At 41.8% G+C, this 19,487-nt stretch overlaps 1 protein-coding gene across 5 annotated transcripts in view; it reads right to left on the bottom strand.

Moving 5' to 3' along the window:
* dennd1a (DENN/MADD domain containing 1A) overlaps positions 1–19,487 on the bottom strand; it is a 44,065-nt gene that overhangs the window by 11,648 nt on the left and 12,930 nt on the right. For all 5 annotated transcript variants that reach the window (XM_081613579.1, XM_081613580.1, XM_008423085.2 and 2 more), the window contains exons 5-16: positions 19,137–19,256; positions 17,428–17,497; positions 17,063–17,143; positions 16,564–16,617; positions 15,579–15,689; positions 14,247–14,347; positions 10,953–10,998; positions 10,686–10,787; positions 10,411–10,536; positions 9,982–10,083; positions 9,768–9,855; positions 5,237–5,277 (exon numbers count right to left, since the gene is read on the bottom strand). In XM_081613579.1, coding sequence (XP_081469705.1) covers positions 5,237–5,277; positions 9,768–9,855; positions 9,982–10,083; positions 10,411–10,536; positions 10,686–10,787; positions 10,953–10,998; positions 14,247–14,347; positions 15,579–15,689; positions 16,564–16,617; positions 17,063–17,143; positions 17,428–17,497; positions 19,137–19,256 — 1,042 coding nt within the window. The remainder of the gene's footprint in view (positions 1–5,236; positions 5,278–9,767; positions 9,856–9,981; positions 10,084–10,410; positions 10,537–10,685; positions 10,788–10,952; positions 10,999–14,246; positions 14,348–15,578; positions 15,690–16,563; positions 16,618–17,062; positions 17,144–17,427; positions 17,498–19,136; positions 19,257–19,487) is intronic.

Raw genomic sequence — 19,487 nt, 5'->3', positions numbered from 1 at the left:
TAAATTAAATCTCCCGTTTGTTGCACATCTCTGCGTGCAGTGCAGTGGGTCTAGCTCATCATGCCGGGTTGATCCAAGGCTGTATGAGGACTTAGGGAGAATTTGACTTAGGGGCCCCTCTTGCTGCTAAAAACATCAGCAACTCCAACAGTGTCAGTGTAAGATTTAGTGAAATCTGGGACATGGAGAGTAGTTTAATTGGCCAACCTAAAAAGCAATACGTTATAATTGCAGTTTACTAATTTGTATTTGTAAACAAACAGAGCTCAAACTCAAAGATTAAATTTATAGCATCAGATTGTAGCTGTAATAAAACAAAACAATTCAACTATGAAGACTTTTTTATTGTTTTACAAAGCAAATTTGCCAGCTTCTTAAACTCTTAAATTTAAACGTTAAATAATTTAAAATATTTTGATTCAGGTTTGCTGAAACCCTTAAATCAAATCTAGCAGCACTGATAATCTCAAAAAGCAAATGTTATATTTATGCAGGGGCGCCGCCAGGAATTGTGGGCTGCGCAGCTGCCGTTACAATTTTTTGAGTCTATTTGACCCATATAAAGAGTCACAATTTTAAAGGCTTGCATCTGCCTTGCTTTCTTTGGTTCAATACTGATAATTAGCACAATATTTACTGCTCATGAATTTAACATCCAACAGTCCACATCCGGTATTATATCAACCACCTGCTATTTCTGTACAGCTATTTAATCCAGTATTAATTTTTTTCTTTTAGTTTTAGATTACTGAAATGTCTCTCCCCATCAGCAAGTCAAAAGCAACGTGCAACTACACATAAAGCAATCCAGACTTCTCAAAAATGCCAGGTAGTTGCATTTTATTCAAGTTGCAGTATATAACTAATAAAAAATATGTTTCCTCCATATTTGTTAAAGCCGTCACCATGTCGTAGCAGTTTGTTATGAGACAGATGATCTGTGAAAACAATCAAGCTCCTCCATCTCCTTCCTGAATTACTATTGCTAGCTAAAGTAATGCACCGTTCTGACTAAAACAACCAATCAGAACTAGTAGGACATTCTTAGCACTGTCAATTAGTCTCATTCACTCACTGTTAAACATGCTAATGGTGGAGAAACAACTTATTACAAGAAACCGCTTATCTGCCGTCATTTGTAGGTATGCTAACTAAACTGAGCATTCACAGTTTGAATCTGCACAGCTCTAGCTGCAGAACGGCACAAATCGAGGGGGAGGAAAGATGAGCAGCACCACATGAGATTGTGATTGACAGCACTAAAACTCTCCTGCCACCGACTGGTTGTTTCTAGCACTGGGAGAAGGCAGAGGAAATAGGTTTATCACAGATTACCTCTCATACCATACTGTCACAACATAATGACAGTTTTAACAAATATGTCGAAAAAATATTTATATAAAAGTGGCATACTGCAGCTTTAATTTCACTCAATAGAGGACGGGTCAGGAGGGACGTGGGTTAGAGCTGCTGCTGACTAACTCACCCATTGAGTGTTGTAAAAGGTATATGCTGGTAATTTCTTTGGTAACACTATTTGAAGGGTGTGCATAAGACTGACATGACACTGTCAAAAACATGACATAACATCTGTCATGAACATAAAGAAGTCTTTATGAATGTTTGATAGTTATAAAGTGTCATTCGGTAAATAATGACACTTTTAATGCAAAGTTGCTCTAAAAGTTGCATTGAAAGTCCATTAAAAATGCCAACTTTCCATTAAATTATCATAATTTACAAAATAAATGACTGACTGTCATGTCAGTCTTATGCACACCCCTTCAAATAAAGTGTTACCATTTCCTTAATTCATTAAATGCTAGTGAAATGGAGGCAAACAGTAGTCTGTAGCTAAGCAAACTATGCTAAATGGTTGATAATCTCACACAGTCTACTCACCTCTCGGAGAAAAACTGGATTATAAATGAACACTCTTGCCTTTTTCTCTCTCTCCCTCTCTTTCTTTTGAAAACTTGATTTTATAACTTTTCTTAGCAGCATAGTAACTGCCACAATCGTTCGTGTCTTCCACTGACTGCTGTCAACAGCAGGAATGAACCATTTAATGCAGTGGGGTGTTCAGGGCAAATATGGATATGTGTTTTTTGATCTGGGAGTGGGAACATAAAATTTTTACCGCTAAAAACAATCTTCGAAAATACAATATGATTAATTTTGTAATTGACAGGGCCCCGATTTTTTATTTTTTTTTATTTCTATGAACAAAAAATAAATAATTAAATTGTGGAGGGCAGCCTGTTGGTCAGGGCCCCTAGAATTGTCATCACTTTTCTCCCCTGTACCACGCCCCTGCATTTATGTATCTGTGGTCTGTGTTAAAATATTAGCATTTATGGGGCCCCTGAAGCACTGGGGGGTCTTATAGAGCCGCTGACTTAATTTGGATCAAACAGTGCAAATAATAGATATTCATTTTAATTGTATTTTTTGATTTAATGTTTTTAAGACTACTTGTGGGTTTAAATAGCGTTTCAATGGCAATATTTTCCCGTAACACCCAGTAATATTTTCACATTTCCTGCCTACTTGTTTTTGCATCTTTAAGCACAAAAACACGCCGATGGACCACCTCGGCGACCTGACCACCAGGCTTAGCAAATTTTCTCATGGAAACCATGGATGTTAATTCAGACAATATTGTTTTTTTAAGAGCAGGCTCAAGATCCATCTTCTTAACTTCATTTTCTGAACTGGATCATTTCAGCTATACATTTTCCATATAGCTGTGTGTTTTTCCATGTAGGAAAGGGGAGGGCAATGTTCGTTTTTATTTTGTGAGTTTATTTTGTATAAATCTGTACAGCACTTTGATCTGCTTTTAGGGTATCTTATAACATTTGATTGATTGATTGATTGATTGATTGATAACTTGTTGCAGCAGCCTTCTCTGTTTCTGTGAGGTGGGCATCCTTTTCTTTTTTTCTCTTTTCTATTGCGATTCCCCAGGACTCTGTTGGTATTCATCATTCAACAGAGATGCCTAAAGAACTGTCAGTAGGGAGGAAATACACTGCTCAAAAAAATAAAGGGAACACTCAAATAACACATCCTAGATCTGAATGAATGAAATATTCTCATTGAATACTTTGTTCTGTACAAAGTTGAATGTGCTGACAACAAAATCACACAAAAATCATCAATGGAAATCAAATTTATTAACCAATGGAGGCCTGGATTTGGAGCCACACACAAAATTAAAGTGAAAAAACACACTACAGGCTGATCCAACTTTAATGTAATGTCCTTAAAACAAGTCAAAATGAGGCTCAGTATTGTGTGTGGCCTCCACGTGCCTGTATGACCTCCCTACAACGCCTGGGCATGCTCCTGATGAGGTGGCGGATGGTCTCCTGAGGGATCTCCTTCCAGACCTGGTCTAACATCCGCCAACTCCTGGACAGTCTGTGGTGCAACGTGACGATGGTGGATGGAGCGAGACATGATGTCCCAGATGTGCTCAATCGGATTCAGGTCTGGGGAACGGGGGGGCCAGCCCATAGCTTCAATGCCTTCATCTTGCAGGAACTGCTGACACACTCCAGCCACATGAGGTCTAGCATTGTCCTGCATTAGGAGGAACCCAGGGCCAACCGCACCAGCATATGGTCTCACAAGGGGTCTGAGGATCTCATCTCGGTACCTAATGGCAGTCAGGCTACCTTTGGTGAGCACATGGAGGGCTGTGCGGCCCTCCAAAGAAATGCCACCCCACACCATTACTGACCCACTGCCAAACCGGTCATGCTGAAGGATGTTGCAGGCAGCAGACCGCTCTCCACGGCGTCTCCAGACTCTGTCACGTCTGTCACATGTGCTCAGTGTGAACCTGCTTTCATCTGTGAAGAGCACAAGGCGCCAGTGGCGAATTTGCCAATCCTGGTGTTCTCTGGCAAATGCCAAGCGTCCTGCACGGTGTTGGGCTGTGAGCACAACCCCCATCTGTGGACGTCGGGCCCTCATATCATCCTCATGGAGTCAGTTTCTAACTGTTTGTGCAGACACATGCATATTTGTGGCCTGCTGGAGGTCATTTTGCAGGGCTCTGGCAGTGCTCCTCCTGTTCCTTCTTGCACAAAGGTGGAGGTAGCGGTCCTGCTGCTGGGTTGTTGCCCTCCTACGGCCTCCTCCACGTCTCCTGGTGTACTGGCCTGTCTCCTGGTAGCACCTCCAACCTCTGGACACTACGCTGACAGACACAGCAAACCTTTTTGCCGCAGCTCGCATTGATGTGCCATCCTGGATGAGCTGCACTACCTGAGCCACTTGTGTGGGTTGTAGAGTCCGTCTCATGCTACCACGAGTGTGAAAGCACCACCAACATTCAAAACTGACCAAAACATCAGCCAGACAGCATAGGTACTGAGAAGTGGTCTGTGGTCCCCACCTGCAGAACCTCTCCTTTATTGAGTGTGTCTTGCTAATTGCCAATAATTTCCATCTGTTGTCTATTCCATTTGCACAACAGCAGGGGAAATTGATTGTCAATCAGTGTTGCTTCCTAAGTGGACAGTTTGATTTCACAGAAGTTTGATTTACTTGGAGTTATATTGTGTTGTTTAAGTGTTCCCTTTATTTTTTTTAGCAGTGTAGAACTACAGCTATGACTGTAACTATCATTATATGAATCCTGGATGACCTGGATGACTGGCGGTCATCATTGTGTTTTCACGAGAAGATTAAGGGACTATGTCTGGAGGCACATGATTATTCCGATTCACTGATACCACAGGTGACTTTGTTGACATACAATATTCAGCTTGTGAATAAAGAATAAATTTAAAAAATCAGTGCTTGAAGCACCGCCTCAGGCTGTCATCCAGGATTCATAGAACAATAATTACAGTTGTAACTTAGTCCAACATCTGTGACTCTACATAGCTATATTCAGCAGAATTATAATGTCCACAATTGAATTCTTCTTTCATACACTGCAACCTGAGCTTGGGTCAATGAGAAGTTGTAAAAATAAACCGTTATTAAAGGTTTCTGGGCTGCTTCATCAGCAGAACATAAGCAATATGTCCCTTAGCAGGGAATAAAATACAAGGAATTTTTGTGGTGTAATGCACATTAAAATCAGCAGATACAATTCAAATGTGTGTTTATAACAGTCAGCTACAGTCAGTTATTTAAGGGATTTTCACCAGGTAACTTGGAAGAAGATGGAAAAGCACATCAATATAACTAATAGATGTATGACAAATCAGCTCACCTTCACAGTAAGTAGCCACTGGTGGTAGGTCCTGTCACTGCCTGTGGGAAGGAATCAATTAAATTCATGTCAGTATACCAACAATACAAAACATAAGATACATATTTCTTTAATTCTGTGCCTCTCCTATATAAAAACACAGAAAGAGCTTCACTAGCCTTTAACCCTGTTTATTTTTTCTTATATAGAAAGTACCCCTGAAACAATGTTTCTGTGTCTGATCTGTCTCCCTCCACCCCATGTTGGACAACTGTAATAAACAATTTACTTTCACCCCATGCTTTCTGAGGAAGATCCATCCATCCATCCATCCATCCATCCATCCATCCATCCATCCATCCATTTTCTGCTGCTTATCCAGGGTCGGGTCACGGGGGCAGCAGTTTCAGAAGGGAGGCCCAGACTTCCCTCTCCCCAGCCACTTCTTCCAGCTCCTCCGGGGGAATCCCAAGGCGTTCCCAGGCCAGCCGAGAGACGTAATCCCTCCAGCGTGTCCTGGGTCTTCCCCAAGGTCTCCTCCCGGTGGGACGTGCCCGGAACACCTCACCAGGGAGGCGTCCAGGAGGCATCCTTACCAGATGCCCGAGCCACCTCAACTGGCTCCTCTCGACGTGGAGGAGCAGCGGCTCTACTCTGAGTCCCTCCCGGATGACCAAGCTTCTCACCCTATCTCTAAGGGAGAGCCCAGCCACCCTGCGGAGGAAACCCATTTCAGCTGCTTGTATCCGGGATCTCGTTCTTTCGGTCATGACCCAAAGCTCATGACCATAGATAAGGGTGGGAACGTAGATCGACCGGTAAATTGAGAGCTTCGCTTTTTGACTCAGCTCTCTCTTCACCACGACGGACTGGTACAGCGCCCGCTTCACGGCAGATGCTGCCCCAATCCGCCTGTCGATCTCCAGCTCCCTTCTTCCCTTATTCGTGAACAAGATCCCCAGATACTTATACTCCTCCACTTGAGGCAGGACGACCCCCCTGACCCTGAGAAGGCACTCTACCCTTTTCCGGTTCAAGACCATGGACTCGGATTTAGAGGCACTGACCCTCATCCCGGCCGCTTCACACTCGGCTGCGAACTGCTCCAGCGAGAGCTGCAGATCAAGATCTGATGAAGCCAACAGCACCACACCATCCTCAAAAAGCAGAGATGCGATCCTAAGGCCACCAAAACGGATCCCCTCAACACCTCGGCTGCGCCTAGAAATTCTGTCCATGAAAGTAATGAACAGAATCGGTGACAAAGGGCAGCCTTGGCGAAGTCCAACTCTCACCGGAAACGAGCCTGACTTACTGCCGGCAATGCGGACCAGACTCTGACACCGGTCATACAGGGACCTGACAGCCCGTATCAAAGGGCCCAGTACCCCATACTCCCGGAGAAGCCCCACAAGGCCCCCCTTTTGACACGGTTGAACGCCTTCTCCAAGTCCACAAAACACATGTAGACTGTAGACTGGTTGGGCGAACTCCCATGCACCCTCCAGGACCCTGCTGAGGGTGTAGAGCTGGTCCAGTGTTCCACGACCAGGACAAAAACCACACTGCTCTTCCTGAATCCGAGGTTCGACTATCCGACGGACCCTCCTCTCCAGGACCCCTGAATAGACCTTACCAGGGAGGCTTAAGAGTGTGACCCCCCTGTAATTGGAGCACACCCTCCGGTCCCCCTTTTTGAACAAGGGGACCACCACCCCAGTCTGCCAATCCAGGGGTAATTGCCCCAGATGTCCACGCGATATTGCAGAGTCACGTGAGCCAACACAACCCTACAACATCCAGAGCCTTAAGGAACTCTGGGCGGATTTCATCCAACCCCGGGGCCCTGCCACCGAGGAGCTTTTAGACCACCTCGGCAACCTCGTCCCCACAGATTGGAGAGCCCAACCCAGAGTCCCCAGGCTCAGCTTCCTCAACAGAAGGCATGTTGGTGGGATTGAGGAGGTCTTCGAAGTATTCCGCCCACCGGCTAACAACGTCCCGAGTTGAGGTCAGCAGCACACCATCCCCACTATAAACAGTGTTGGTGCTGCACTGCTTCCCGCCTCCTGAGACGCCGGATGGTGGACCAGAATCGCCTCGAAGCCGTACGGAAGTCTTTCTCCATGGCTTCTCCAAACTCCTCCCACGCCCAAGTTTTTGCCTCAGCTACCACCCGAGTCGCATGCCGCTTCGCCCGCCGGTACCCATCAGCTGCTTCTGGAGTCCCACAGGCCAAAAAGGCCCGATAGGACTCCTTCTTCAGCTTGACAGCATTCCTCACTGAAGGCATCCTCCAACGGGTTCGAGGGTTGCTGCCGTGACAGGCACCAACAACCTTGCGGCCGCAGCTCTGATAAGCCACCTCGGCAATGGAGGTACGGAACATGGTCCACTCAGACTCAATGTCCCCAACCTCCCCCGGAACGTGTTCGAAGTTCTGCCGGAAATGGGAGTTAAAGCTCCGTCTCACAGGGGACTCCGCCAGACGTCCCCAGCAGATCCTCACTACACGTTTGGGCCTGCCAGGTCTGACCGGCTTCCTCCCCTACCACCGGAGCCAACTCACCACCAGGTAGTGGTCAGTGGACATCTCCGCACCTCTCTTCACCCGAGTGTCCAAGACATACGGTCGCAGATCCGATGAAACAATGACAAAATAGATCATCGAACTGCGGCCTAGGGTGTCCTGGTGCCAAGTGCACATATGGACACCCTTATGCTTGAACATGGTGTTTGTGATGGACAATCCGTGACGAGCACAGAAGTCCAACAACAGAACACCACTTGAGTTCAGATCGGGAGGGCCGTTCTCCCAACCACGCCCCTCCAAGTCTCACTGTCATTGCCCACGTGAGCGTTGAAGTTCCCCAGTAGAATAAGGGAGTCCCCAGGAGGGGCACTCTCCAGTACCCCCTCTAAGGACTCCAGAAAAGGGTGGGTAATCTGAATTGCTGTTCGGCCCGTAAGCACAAACAACAGTCAGAACTCGTCCCCCCACCCGTAGGCGGAGGGAGGCTACCTTCTCGTTCACCGGGGTAAACCCCAACGTACAGGCGCCAAGATGGGGGGCAACAAGTATGCCCACTCCTGTCCGGCACCTCTCACCGTGGGCAACTCCAGAGTGGAAGTACGTCCAGCCCCTCTCAAGGAGACTGGTTCCAGAACCAGAGCCATGCGTCGAGGTGAGGCCGACTATTTCTTGCTGGAACCTTTCAGCCTCGCAACACTAGCTCCGGTTCCTTCCCCACCAGAGAGGTGACGTTCCACGTCCCAAGAGCCAGCTTCTGCAGCCGAGGATCAGACCGCCAGGGTCCCCTCCCTCGGCTGCCGCCCGTAACACAACGCACCCCACTCCTTTGGCCCCTCCAACAGGTGGTGAGCCCATTGGAAGGGGGACCCACGTCTCCTCTTCGGGCTGACCCCGGCCGGGCTCCGTGGGTAAAAGCCTGGCCACCAGGAGCTCGCCATCGTGCCCCACCTCCAGGCCTGGCTCCAGAGTGGGGCCCCGGTGACCCGCGTCCGGGCGAGGGAAAACCAAGTCCAATGTTCGTCTCCATCATAAGGGGTCTTCAGGCTGCGCTTCGTCTGGTTCCTCACCTAGGACCTGTCTGACTTGGGTGACCCTACCAGGGGCATAAAGCCCCAGACAGCATAGCTCCTAGGATCATTGGGACACTCAAACCCCTCCACCACGATAAGGTGGCAGACCAAGAAAGTTATTGACTTTGCTGAACTCTCTAGGGTGATTGTGCGTTGTTAGTGTAATTATTAGTGTGATTGTCTTAGCCAGTTATTTCCAACCTACGTGCATATTTTAAGTAGCCACTTGCATAAGAGATGAAACATCCATACATAGAATTATGTTGTCAATGATGCAGCAGCCCCTAGGCAAAGAGGTACTGGGGAAAATATATAGAAATAAAAGCATTGACTCAGCACTGCCGACACCACCTCTCATACAGGCCAGGCCCTTAACCTGGTCCTCTCAGCAGCATGGCACAACCACCAGCAACAAAACCACCTTTCACCATGCTGGGGTCTGCATGATTACATATCCTCTAATCTAGAGCCATATGCTGTCTGATGGAAACACACCACTCAGAGACATGGTTCAAACACCCATACAAACAACACTTCCATAGATGGCAGGGGGGCATCTATGAGGGATGCCCCCCTGTCACACCACCAACTTTGTAGTTAATTCGAACATATGTAATTCAATTTAAAACTATTTATTTGACTGGATTTAATTATGTATTTCTGTATATTTTTTTTTTAAAAGTGCTTTGAGGTGACATTTCTTGTACTGTATAAACTGAATTAATTCGAACTGCCCTGAAAAGTAACTCCATAGTTACTTTTACATAACTTATACATAATACATAACTTCTGTGACCTGGTTCACCCTTATATTATGATAGCATTATGGTAGGGGGAACATTGCACAAAGTTAAGTTTAGAATATAACTGCCAGTTGTTATTTTCACTGTTTTAAATGTCTTTTTTACACTTTAAACACACAGTTTTGTAGAACATATAGGTGGCTCACCGGCATACTCCCCCATGTTGATCTCTTCTTCAAAAATGTCATTGAAACCCTCTCCTGCATTTAACAAGTCCAAGCGACCATCAATGAACTACATTAGAAGAACAAAGTTTGGAAAAAGAAGATCCAAATTTTGCATGAGCTCATAGATTCCAAACCCATTGAACACAATGGAGGTGTGATTTGACAGGAGCAGCAGTGGGTGCTGTATGTATACTTGTTTAAAGAGCTGAAGTTGAATGGCATTCTGAAGGAACTGTCTCATGGCACTGGAGCGATGGTTGATAAAACTCTCCTCGTTGAATGTTATTGGTTCCCCCTAAAAACATCAGAACATTCAATTTGGGTCACACCGCTTGTTTGGGTCACGCCTAATTGTTCGTCTCTGTAGCAAACAATTAGGCATGAAATTGTTGATTAACTATATTTAAACATGACACATAAAAAACGTAATATCTAGATACAGAGAAAATAGCAACTCGAACTGCCAAAAAATTTGATTCTGAAGGTTTCTGGTTTATGTAATAATTTGAGGAATGAAACTGGTTCTGAATACGAAACTGGACCTTATAAAGAGTGCCCAAAGATAAAAAACACATTTTGTCTGGAAGCGTTTTCTATTAAGTCAAATCCATTCCAGACTGACCGCTTCGAACTGCAGAGCATTCCTGTAGCTTCCAAACAGAGACGCCTGACTCTTGAGAAAGGCTCGAGCCACACCATCTCCCGTTGTAGTTGAAACTTTCTTTAAACGGCTTTTTAAGGATGAAACCTACATATTAGAAAGTCACACTCATTAATACAAACTTTATGATGGCTTTCCACAGAATAATGAGCATTTTTATCTAACAATGGTGATTTTTTTAGTTTTGCCTTCCTGAACTCTAAACAGCCATTTGTAGCTGCCCAGGAGTTTCTCACCACATCATTGGGAAGGCTTTGAAGGTCATCATAGGGAGTTTCTAGGGTGTTGGTGTCTACATTCAAGAGGACCACATCATCCAGAGCCATCCCTTGAACTTTCTAAAAAAACAACAGAAGCAAATGGCACAGTGACATGATATATTTTATTTCTGAAATAACTTAAATAATCTCAAAGCTAACACAAGCCGAGCTTAATGTAATGCAGAGAATCAGATTGCTTTTCATGATCCAGTTCAAGTGGGCAATAAAGTCATAGACCACTACCTCCATCAGGCTGGAATGTACTCCGATGAGGAAAGGCATTGGGGCACTGAGGAAAAAAAACAGAAAAAAAACTGTTTATTTAAGGTATGACAACAACTGAAACTGTGACATTAAATAAACCCCATCAATTCCCAGGCAGTTTAGTAGCTCTATAGATCCATTCAACAAATTAGAAAATCATGACGTGATAAAGTTATTTTAGGAACTATGTCACTAAGCAAAACACATAATGTATATTAATTACATAGAGATACATGTTTGTAAGGTTTTATGACTTTTACTTATGACGATTTTCTACTTGGAGGTAATGAAAATATGACATTTAAAATTAGAATATTCAGTTTTACATCTAAAAACAGAAATGTGAGCTTAATAAAAATTATGTTTAATACCTGCTTAAGTTGTTTTCTTTTTCAACAGGTACTTTTAATCTGACAAACTGGACCCACCGGGTTGTTTATTCTAAATATTTGAATATGACTGTATAGTACTTTGTACATTTCCACTCTAGAAAATGATTCCTATGTGCTGGAGATCTCTCAATTTAAGAGTCAGGTTTTTTGCAGTCGTCACTGCTGTGGTTTATGTCACAACACAAACAGCACTTTAATACGCTCATTGTGTCTTCAACAAATGCAGAAGACTGCAACAGTTACAGTCTAAACTAAATTTTCTACGCCCGTTTCCAGTGATTAAGTGTTTTGCTATGGGGAATGCCTAATGCATGACTTGACCAAAGCTTGAATGTTATTTTACCAGCCATTAATGGCTCACAGTAGGAACAGCTATGGTCATTTTCACGCATTGTAATCCAGGAGACCTGGTACAGTTGGCTAATCCAGATGACAGCTACATCTACCAATAGAGTTTTGCTTACTTTCTTTTTAGAAGTATGGCTAATTAGTTACAAGTGAAAGTATTATAACTTTTTTGCAAGTTAGCAGATATCCAAATGGCAGGAAGCAAGCCCTCAGAGACCTAGTTGTACACCAGTCGCAGGACAGCCTAGCTTTCTGTCCACAGGTGCAGTGACCAATGGGCTTTTGATCAAAGCAGAGGGAAGGGGTTGAATGACAACTGATGTTATGTCAGTCCTATTTACAGAATCAAGTTTTGGGGCCGTCCTGACAAACATCATAATGCCATTTAACCTTCTGAGTACTAAACACAGGAGGCCTTCCACATAGTAAAACCTCCTTTGTCATATCAATGCTATGAAAAAGAACAGAATATATATATATATAATTTTTTTTTATTTTTTATTTATTTGTTTTAAAGGTTTTGTTTGCTCTAGTGGCCTTTATTTGAGAGTGGTGAGACAGGAAAGTGGGTAATGAGAGAGGGGAAAACCGTGAATCAAAGGTCATCAGGCTGGGACTTGTAATTGTGTTGACCATGTCAAGGACTAAGACCTCCATACAGGGGTTGTACTTTGCCTGTGCACCACCGAAGCACCCAGCATATTTTTCACATCTACTAGTTTTTCACTTTTTAGTTCTGTGTGCTGCAAACAGAACTGGATATTTCAACCAGACCTGGATTTATCATAATGCTTAAACATTTAAGACCACAAGTATGCATTTAGTTGTTTATTTTCAAATGTTTTTGTTGCACTAGTGGCCTTTACTAGAATGAAGACAGAATGGGCACAAAGAGAAGGAGGAAGACATGCAGTAAAGGTCACCAAACTAAGAACCAAACCCTGGATGGGTGTATAAAGGACTAAAAGCCTCCGTACATGAGGCACCTGTGCTTCCTCTACATCAGTGGTCCCCAACCCCCGGTCCAATTGGTACCGGGCCGCTCAAGAAATAATTAAATATTTCCGTTTTATGTATTATTTGAGTCTGGAGGATCTTTTATTTTGAAAATCCTTTAACCGGGATTCTCTCAGTTACTTGCGCACCAACATTGAGCCCAAAAGCAGCAAAATTAGTAAGAAACAGATCAGATGTGTTTGGAAAGTTTCCTTGCAAAGGGGAAAAGGCCAAGAAGAGAAAGGAGAAGGGATTTATCCCGGACCGGTAGGTGATTCCCACATTACAAACCCGCTCTGCGTAACATGCGGCTACCGGCTGCTAATGAGGCAATGAAGCTTCAAGCTGCTTCGCCACGTCGAGACCAAGCAGGCTGTGGATATAAGCAACACTTCAGGTGTCATTGTCTCCCATCACTCCCAGATGGGACCGTCTGGTTTCAGAGAAACAAGTTCAGGGCTTCCATTAGTCATTATCGTGAGTTAAAATTTTCACGAAAGTAAAATGTTCATTTCTGTGGCGCATCTGTATCGTATTTTGAAGGGATATGTAAACGTTACCATAACGACCAGAGTCAGAGAGGGTTTAGGCAGTGGTCGAGAGGAGATGAGTAGAGCTTGTGAGTCTTAAGTCTGGTTTAGACGGCAATATTTAAGAATTGTTGGCCGATTCTCCAAACCTCTGTGACCACAGAGCTGATAAAAGCACAACAGGTTCGATCGGTTCTTGTCTCCAGCCACAAGGTAGGAGCAGCACACCACACGAACAGATTCCAGTCACGAACATCCCGATTCCAGAGGATAATCCAGTAAAACCCCCAAAATAGCATATGGGAATTTAGAATAACCAAACACGGATGACTATGAAGAAGCAATAGTGATAGTTTGTGGAGTCATTTTAAGAAATAAAAGACGCAACAAAAATAAAAGGCGGTGGATGAAAGACAACGGGAGCAGCCGCTCTATTTACTGTACTATGATTTGCAGGTGACTATGTTTTTCATAGTTAACATTTTTAACTGAATAAACTAATTAACATACATAATAATGACCTTCACATATAATAATAAACATTTCCACATATCATCTCCAATATCCACTGGACTCTCAGTTGCGCGATATGTCAGCTGTTTGGGATTCCCCTCCGTTCTGACGTCACCGCGCTTTCTGATTGGCTACCTGTCACATTCGGCAGGTTGTATTCTCGTTCCCAGTCAGGGAAAACCCCTCAGGCTGCGATAAAAGGTCAAAGACAACCAAATTGGGCATATTCAGGCTTTAGCGGGAACACCAACATGCAAACGGTTACCAACTGACCCCCAACCCCCGCTCCCTCCCGCCCGCCCGGGCCGCAGCAAAATTTCCAAGTCTTGACCGGTCCGCGGTAATAAAATGGTTGGGGACCACTGCTCTACATGACACCAAAATTTCTTACAATTTTCTTACATTAAACCACAGCATCACAGTTTCACTAATACACATTGTCCATGGTAAAATTTTGGGCTGTTTCTTTACAAATTTTAAAGTTTAAAACTCACCAGCAGTAGTCTAATAGATGTTGAGGAAGCACAGGAATGTAAACATGTTGCCAGTACATGGGATACAACATGGCCGCAGACCCATGTACACAAGCTGTCAACTGGAGACAAAGATCAAAAACAGATGTGACAACTCATTTTTCTTCCCTCCTTCCAGCAACTATTTATGCATGATTTAAAAATGCAATACATGTTTGTCAGTTTCATATGGGATATAAAAACAGCCAAGAATGTAGAAAACACTTGCTTTCATCCATTATATTACTATCTGAAATCTTGCCACTAGATGTCACTAATTCCTTTTCCAATAAGTTATTCAATTCATATTAATAGCTGTTTAGTAGTTCAATAGTTGGACTTCACCAATATTATTCATTTAGGTTGTAGTTGTTACAGATATTATGAATTGAAGTGATTTGTTTATATGGGGCTTTAGCACAGTTTTCTCATGCTCCTCAGCTTTTGAAGGAAAATTTTGTCTCTTAGCCTACAACTGTACCAATCTGTGAATTCAACGGCTCCATGTGTCTCTTAACCGTTCCCTGTTCAGTCAATTTCTGAGTTTTATCATTTTAAAAAGCTTGCAGTTGTTAAAATGACTGCTTTGGGGACATGAGACTGAAAAGAGATGAAAAGGTGTGTGCTGAAGCTCACAATAATGCACCATAAGAACAATAAACTGGAGTTTTTGCAATTGCTGCACTAATTGCACTTTTAAATAAAGCCTGTATATATTACAGTGTTAATATCTCTGGAAAATCTGTTGTTTCTTTTGCACATGTATGGATTTTACTGCACATGTATGGATTTTATTACACATGTATAGATTTTATTACACATGTATAGATTTTATCTTTTAACTGCTGCCTGTAAGAGGATGCCAAACTGCATTTCACAGGTTTAACACTGTTCTCGAACATTGTTTTCTCTCAGCGACAATAAAAAGCTATTCTATTCTAATTCATTCTCTAGAGATGACACCTTAGAAATACTTGTATGAAAAGCTCACACATGCCTATTCAAAAATATAATCTATGTCAGTAAGGTACAATGGAAAAAAATGAAAAATAAATAGGCATGATAACATAGTGCTCCTCCAAACAATCACTGCTCTAAAAATAAAAAAAATATTTTTGTGCTATACCACAACCCCCACACTAACTAAGCTGGCTTTACTTAGCACCAAGTAAATCAAACTCTTAATAAATAATGTATGTTTTATACTAAATTAAAGAAAACAACTACACAACAACAAAAAGGCCAATACTGACAACTAACTTCTGATATGATGAGCAGGACAAAAAAAAAGAGGAAACAGGAAGTACTACTTACAGTGCTCAGTTTGCTACAGCAGATGAGGATTCGACGTTCATAAAGCATACTAGCATACAAATGAAGCATGTTATTGACATCTACTGCTACAAAGTACTCTGTTAGGTTTCTCTGTAGAGGTAAAACATGAAGAGATACATAGTCAGGACAGTTAGTTGTGGAAAAATCTCCATATGACACAAATAATTTGACATAAATTTTATAGGTTTTGAAGCATTTTAAGCTTCCCAAAAGAGCAAAGAACACTATTAGAGGTCTAACTGCGATATTTATATGTCGATGCTTGCTGATATATTACTCTGAGCAGTCAGTACCCTAAGCTGTCTGAATTACCAAACCAACAGAGCATAGTTGGTTTAAAGAGACCAGCTTAGATTTTTAAAAATGACAGGAATTCCATCCAAATGTACTTCAGTGTAGGTATCTATTAGATTATCATCTAGATATCATAATATCCATTATCCATCCAAATGATAGGTGGGACTAATCTTCACTGGTCATTAAGCAAGACGCAGGGTCCACCTAGACAGGGTCCATCACAGGGTAACACACACACGCACGCACACACCTACACACACGCACACATACGCACGCACGTGGTAAACAATCATTCAGACACACACTCATATCAATTTAAAGAAACAGATTAACCCAGAAACCATATTTTTGGACTGTGAGGAAGTTGGAGCCCCCAGAGAGAACCTACGCATGCACAGGGAGAACATGAACAATCAATGCAGAAAGACCCCAGACCAGGATTCAAACCAGACCTTCTTCCTGCAGGGTGACAGTGTTAACTGGTCCAGCATGCCACTCAATATTAATATACACTCAAATCCATTTTTAAACTGTCAGCATCTGAAGTCCCAGAAATTAGAAACTCATTATGCCTTCTAACCTATTCAGGAAGCTAACGTTCAAACTGTGTAAAGACAATATGAATAATGAGGCTATTGACTGTCAGGGTAGGGAATTCAACACTCACATTCTCGGGTATGTTTGGGAGTTCCCTTATGTCAGGCACAGTGAAAAAGGAATGCTGGACAAAAAAGAGACAGCGTGAGAGAGAGGTATAAACAATAGACTTGCATTTGCTTAAATGATTACTGAGGATACAGTTAAGCTCTAAAATATTCCTACCATATGCCACATTTAAATGTAAAGTTATTTTTACCAAGATGTTTGAAAATGAGGCAAGCATCTCTCTTAATCTTTAGCTCACCACATATTATCTATAAAGCCAAGACCCTGACTGGGCCACTCAAAATCATTAGTTACTTCCAGACCGAGGCAACATAGTAGTCAAAATAAAATATCTAATTGAATTCTGAATAACTTGGGACTACATTTTATACACACAAAACACTTCTGTGACAGTAAAATATCATAGGTGCTATGCATTCATTAACATAAATGCAAATGTGCAATAGCCATAACTTTTCAACTGATTTCAAATGCATCTATTGTGAAGAATTGGAGCTTACCACACCAAGGTGAACGGGGACTCCAGGCTCAGGTATGGGGAGTGTATGTAGTGACACCAGGAGCTCTTGCCACTGGCTTTCCTGTAATATTACACAAATAATAACCCATACAGCTGCAATAAAAAATGTTCCACTGAAATAACGACTAATTTCAAAAGACAAGCTGCAGAGTATGGACAATAACTGCAGAAAAATTAATATGAAGACACTAGACCTTCCCACAAATACATAAATATATGTTAACATATTCCATCATTACATGTGAAAATCAGCAAGTATCAGGGAGATCTATGTAAACTCAAACACCCAATGGTAATTTAGAGACAAACAAGAACCAAACCTAACGTGAGAGTTGAATGAGTCACCTGGCCTTTGACAGTGCAGTCAGCAAGGATATTCAGCAGCTTGTAGAAAACTTCAAACCACGGCAGGTAGCTGAGAGAAGACAAATTTTTAATATACATTTAGTAAGGTATCATTTCAATTCTAAATTAATCATCAGTTTTAAATTTATGGATTCATCACTATTTTTTAAAGGATTTAAAAAGTAATGAAAGCTAATAAAAGCTTTTAAGCTTTTATAGATTTTAGGTTGATAAGCATGACCAAAATAAGGACATAGCACATGCCATAAATTATTTTTAACATTCTGATATTGCATTTCTAAAACAATTACTATTACTCAGAGAGAATACAAAATACAAAAATTGTTTACTTTGAGGTTTCACGGTTACTTTGTTTTTCTCCATATCCTATTATCATCATATTACAAAGCCCCATAGGTGACATGGGGAAATTTTTTCTTTTGAGTTACCTCGCAAAACTTATGCCTTCCCTCACAATACGTTTTGTGTTCCCTTGCAGTAAATGTCAATTTAAAATTTCATATGCATACACGTTTAAAGAGCCTCAGTGAAAACATTTTTAATCTTAACTCCTTGGTGCAAAAAGCTGATTGAAGATCAATTTATTCATTGCATATTTATGTCTGTTTGTGTAAGGTTGTGACTGAACTGCACATGAAAATGGCTCTTTAAGCCATTCAGACCAACACAAAAGAGACCCAATCAAAACTGTCAGATGACTTATTACCCCATGATAATAACTCGGAAATAGTGCAAATAGTTTGAATGAATTTTTTCTGTCTGTCCTACTTATTTTAAAGTGTTTGTTTATATCATAGGTTTGTGTTGCATTTCTATCCTAAAGAAAAAGATATAAAGCTTCCGATATTTCACAACAAGATATTAACATACATGGAAAAATTTTAAGAAAACCTTATAGTATAGCAGAAAGTATACCATAAAGAAAGGCTTATAATATTCAAATATGCCGCATAAACTGATCAGTATATTATTGCAAGAGAACGCAAAACCTAATGCAAGGCAATGCAAAAGTATTGCGAGGGAACATAACACTTTTGCGAGATAATGCAAAAGAAAAAAAATCCTCCATGTCCCCTGGGGGCTCTGCATCATAGACATACTCTATATTTTTCATCTCCAAAATAAACTGCTGCATTAACACCAACAAAAGAGCTTAAGACATTCAACTGTCCTGCAGGACTCTTTATACACAAAAAAGCTCGTAACAAACATGCAAGTCCAGTACGGCTTCACTTAAAGTTTAAGCAATGTGTAAGATAAGCTGCTCATTCACAGAGACAATAATTGTTTTTCATTAGCATTTTATATTGTTACACTGATCATATTTTTCTGCCAACTTTATCCGTTTAATTGCTGGAATAAAGCTCAGATTTTCAGATATTAATAAATAAATAAATAAATAAATAAATAAACAAATAAATAAATAAATAAATAAATAAATAAATAAATAAATAAATAAATAAATAAATAAATAAAATCAACAATATTGAAGAATACTGCCATCAAGAAAACACGGCTTTAAGCTCCAATCAGATCAATTTTCGTTTTTGAAAAAAATGACCATCAGAATTATGAACATTTTTTAATGACTAGCACAATGTCTTTATTATTTCAAGGGCCATGCTTAAATTGTTTTCACAGGATTATGCAAACAACATGTGCTTCAGATCCTGAAACACTCAACCCACCTGAGAATGCAATAGCAGGTGTGAGCTCCCGAAGAGAGGCGGCAGAAACCAAATCTCTGTTTACTCTCAATGTCAGTCAACACAAATGTGAAGTTCTGGCCAACCTGGTTGATTGTTAGGCTGCAGGGGGCAGACAGGAAAGCTGTTCAGATGTTACATGAAATGAAGAGTTAGAACATCCAGACTGAATTCAGATATCTGACAGATCAAACTGGAAGGTACCTTAGACTCTGAGGAGAGAGAGAAAAAGGCTCAGACCAACTCATAGGTTAATATAAATGAATAGTATACATTGTATTTTGGGCCTTTTGTCACTTTTGGGCCTTCTGAGGCAAAAAAGTGATCCGCAAA

Source organism: Poecilia reticulata, chromosome 12, assembly GCF_904066995.2.
Source record: "Poecilia reticulata chromosome 12, P_reticulata-male-v2, whole genome shotgun sequence".
In the NCBI taxonomy this organism is placed as follows: domain Eukaryota; kingdom Metazoa; phylum Chordata; class Actinopteri; order Cyprinodontiformes; family Poeciliidae; genus Poecilia; species Poecilia reticulata.
Note: the sequence above shows the minus strand (reverse complement) of the source record. Positions and strands in the feature narration are given on the sequence as shown.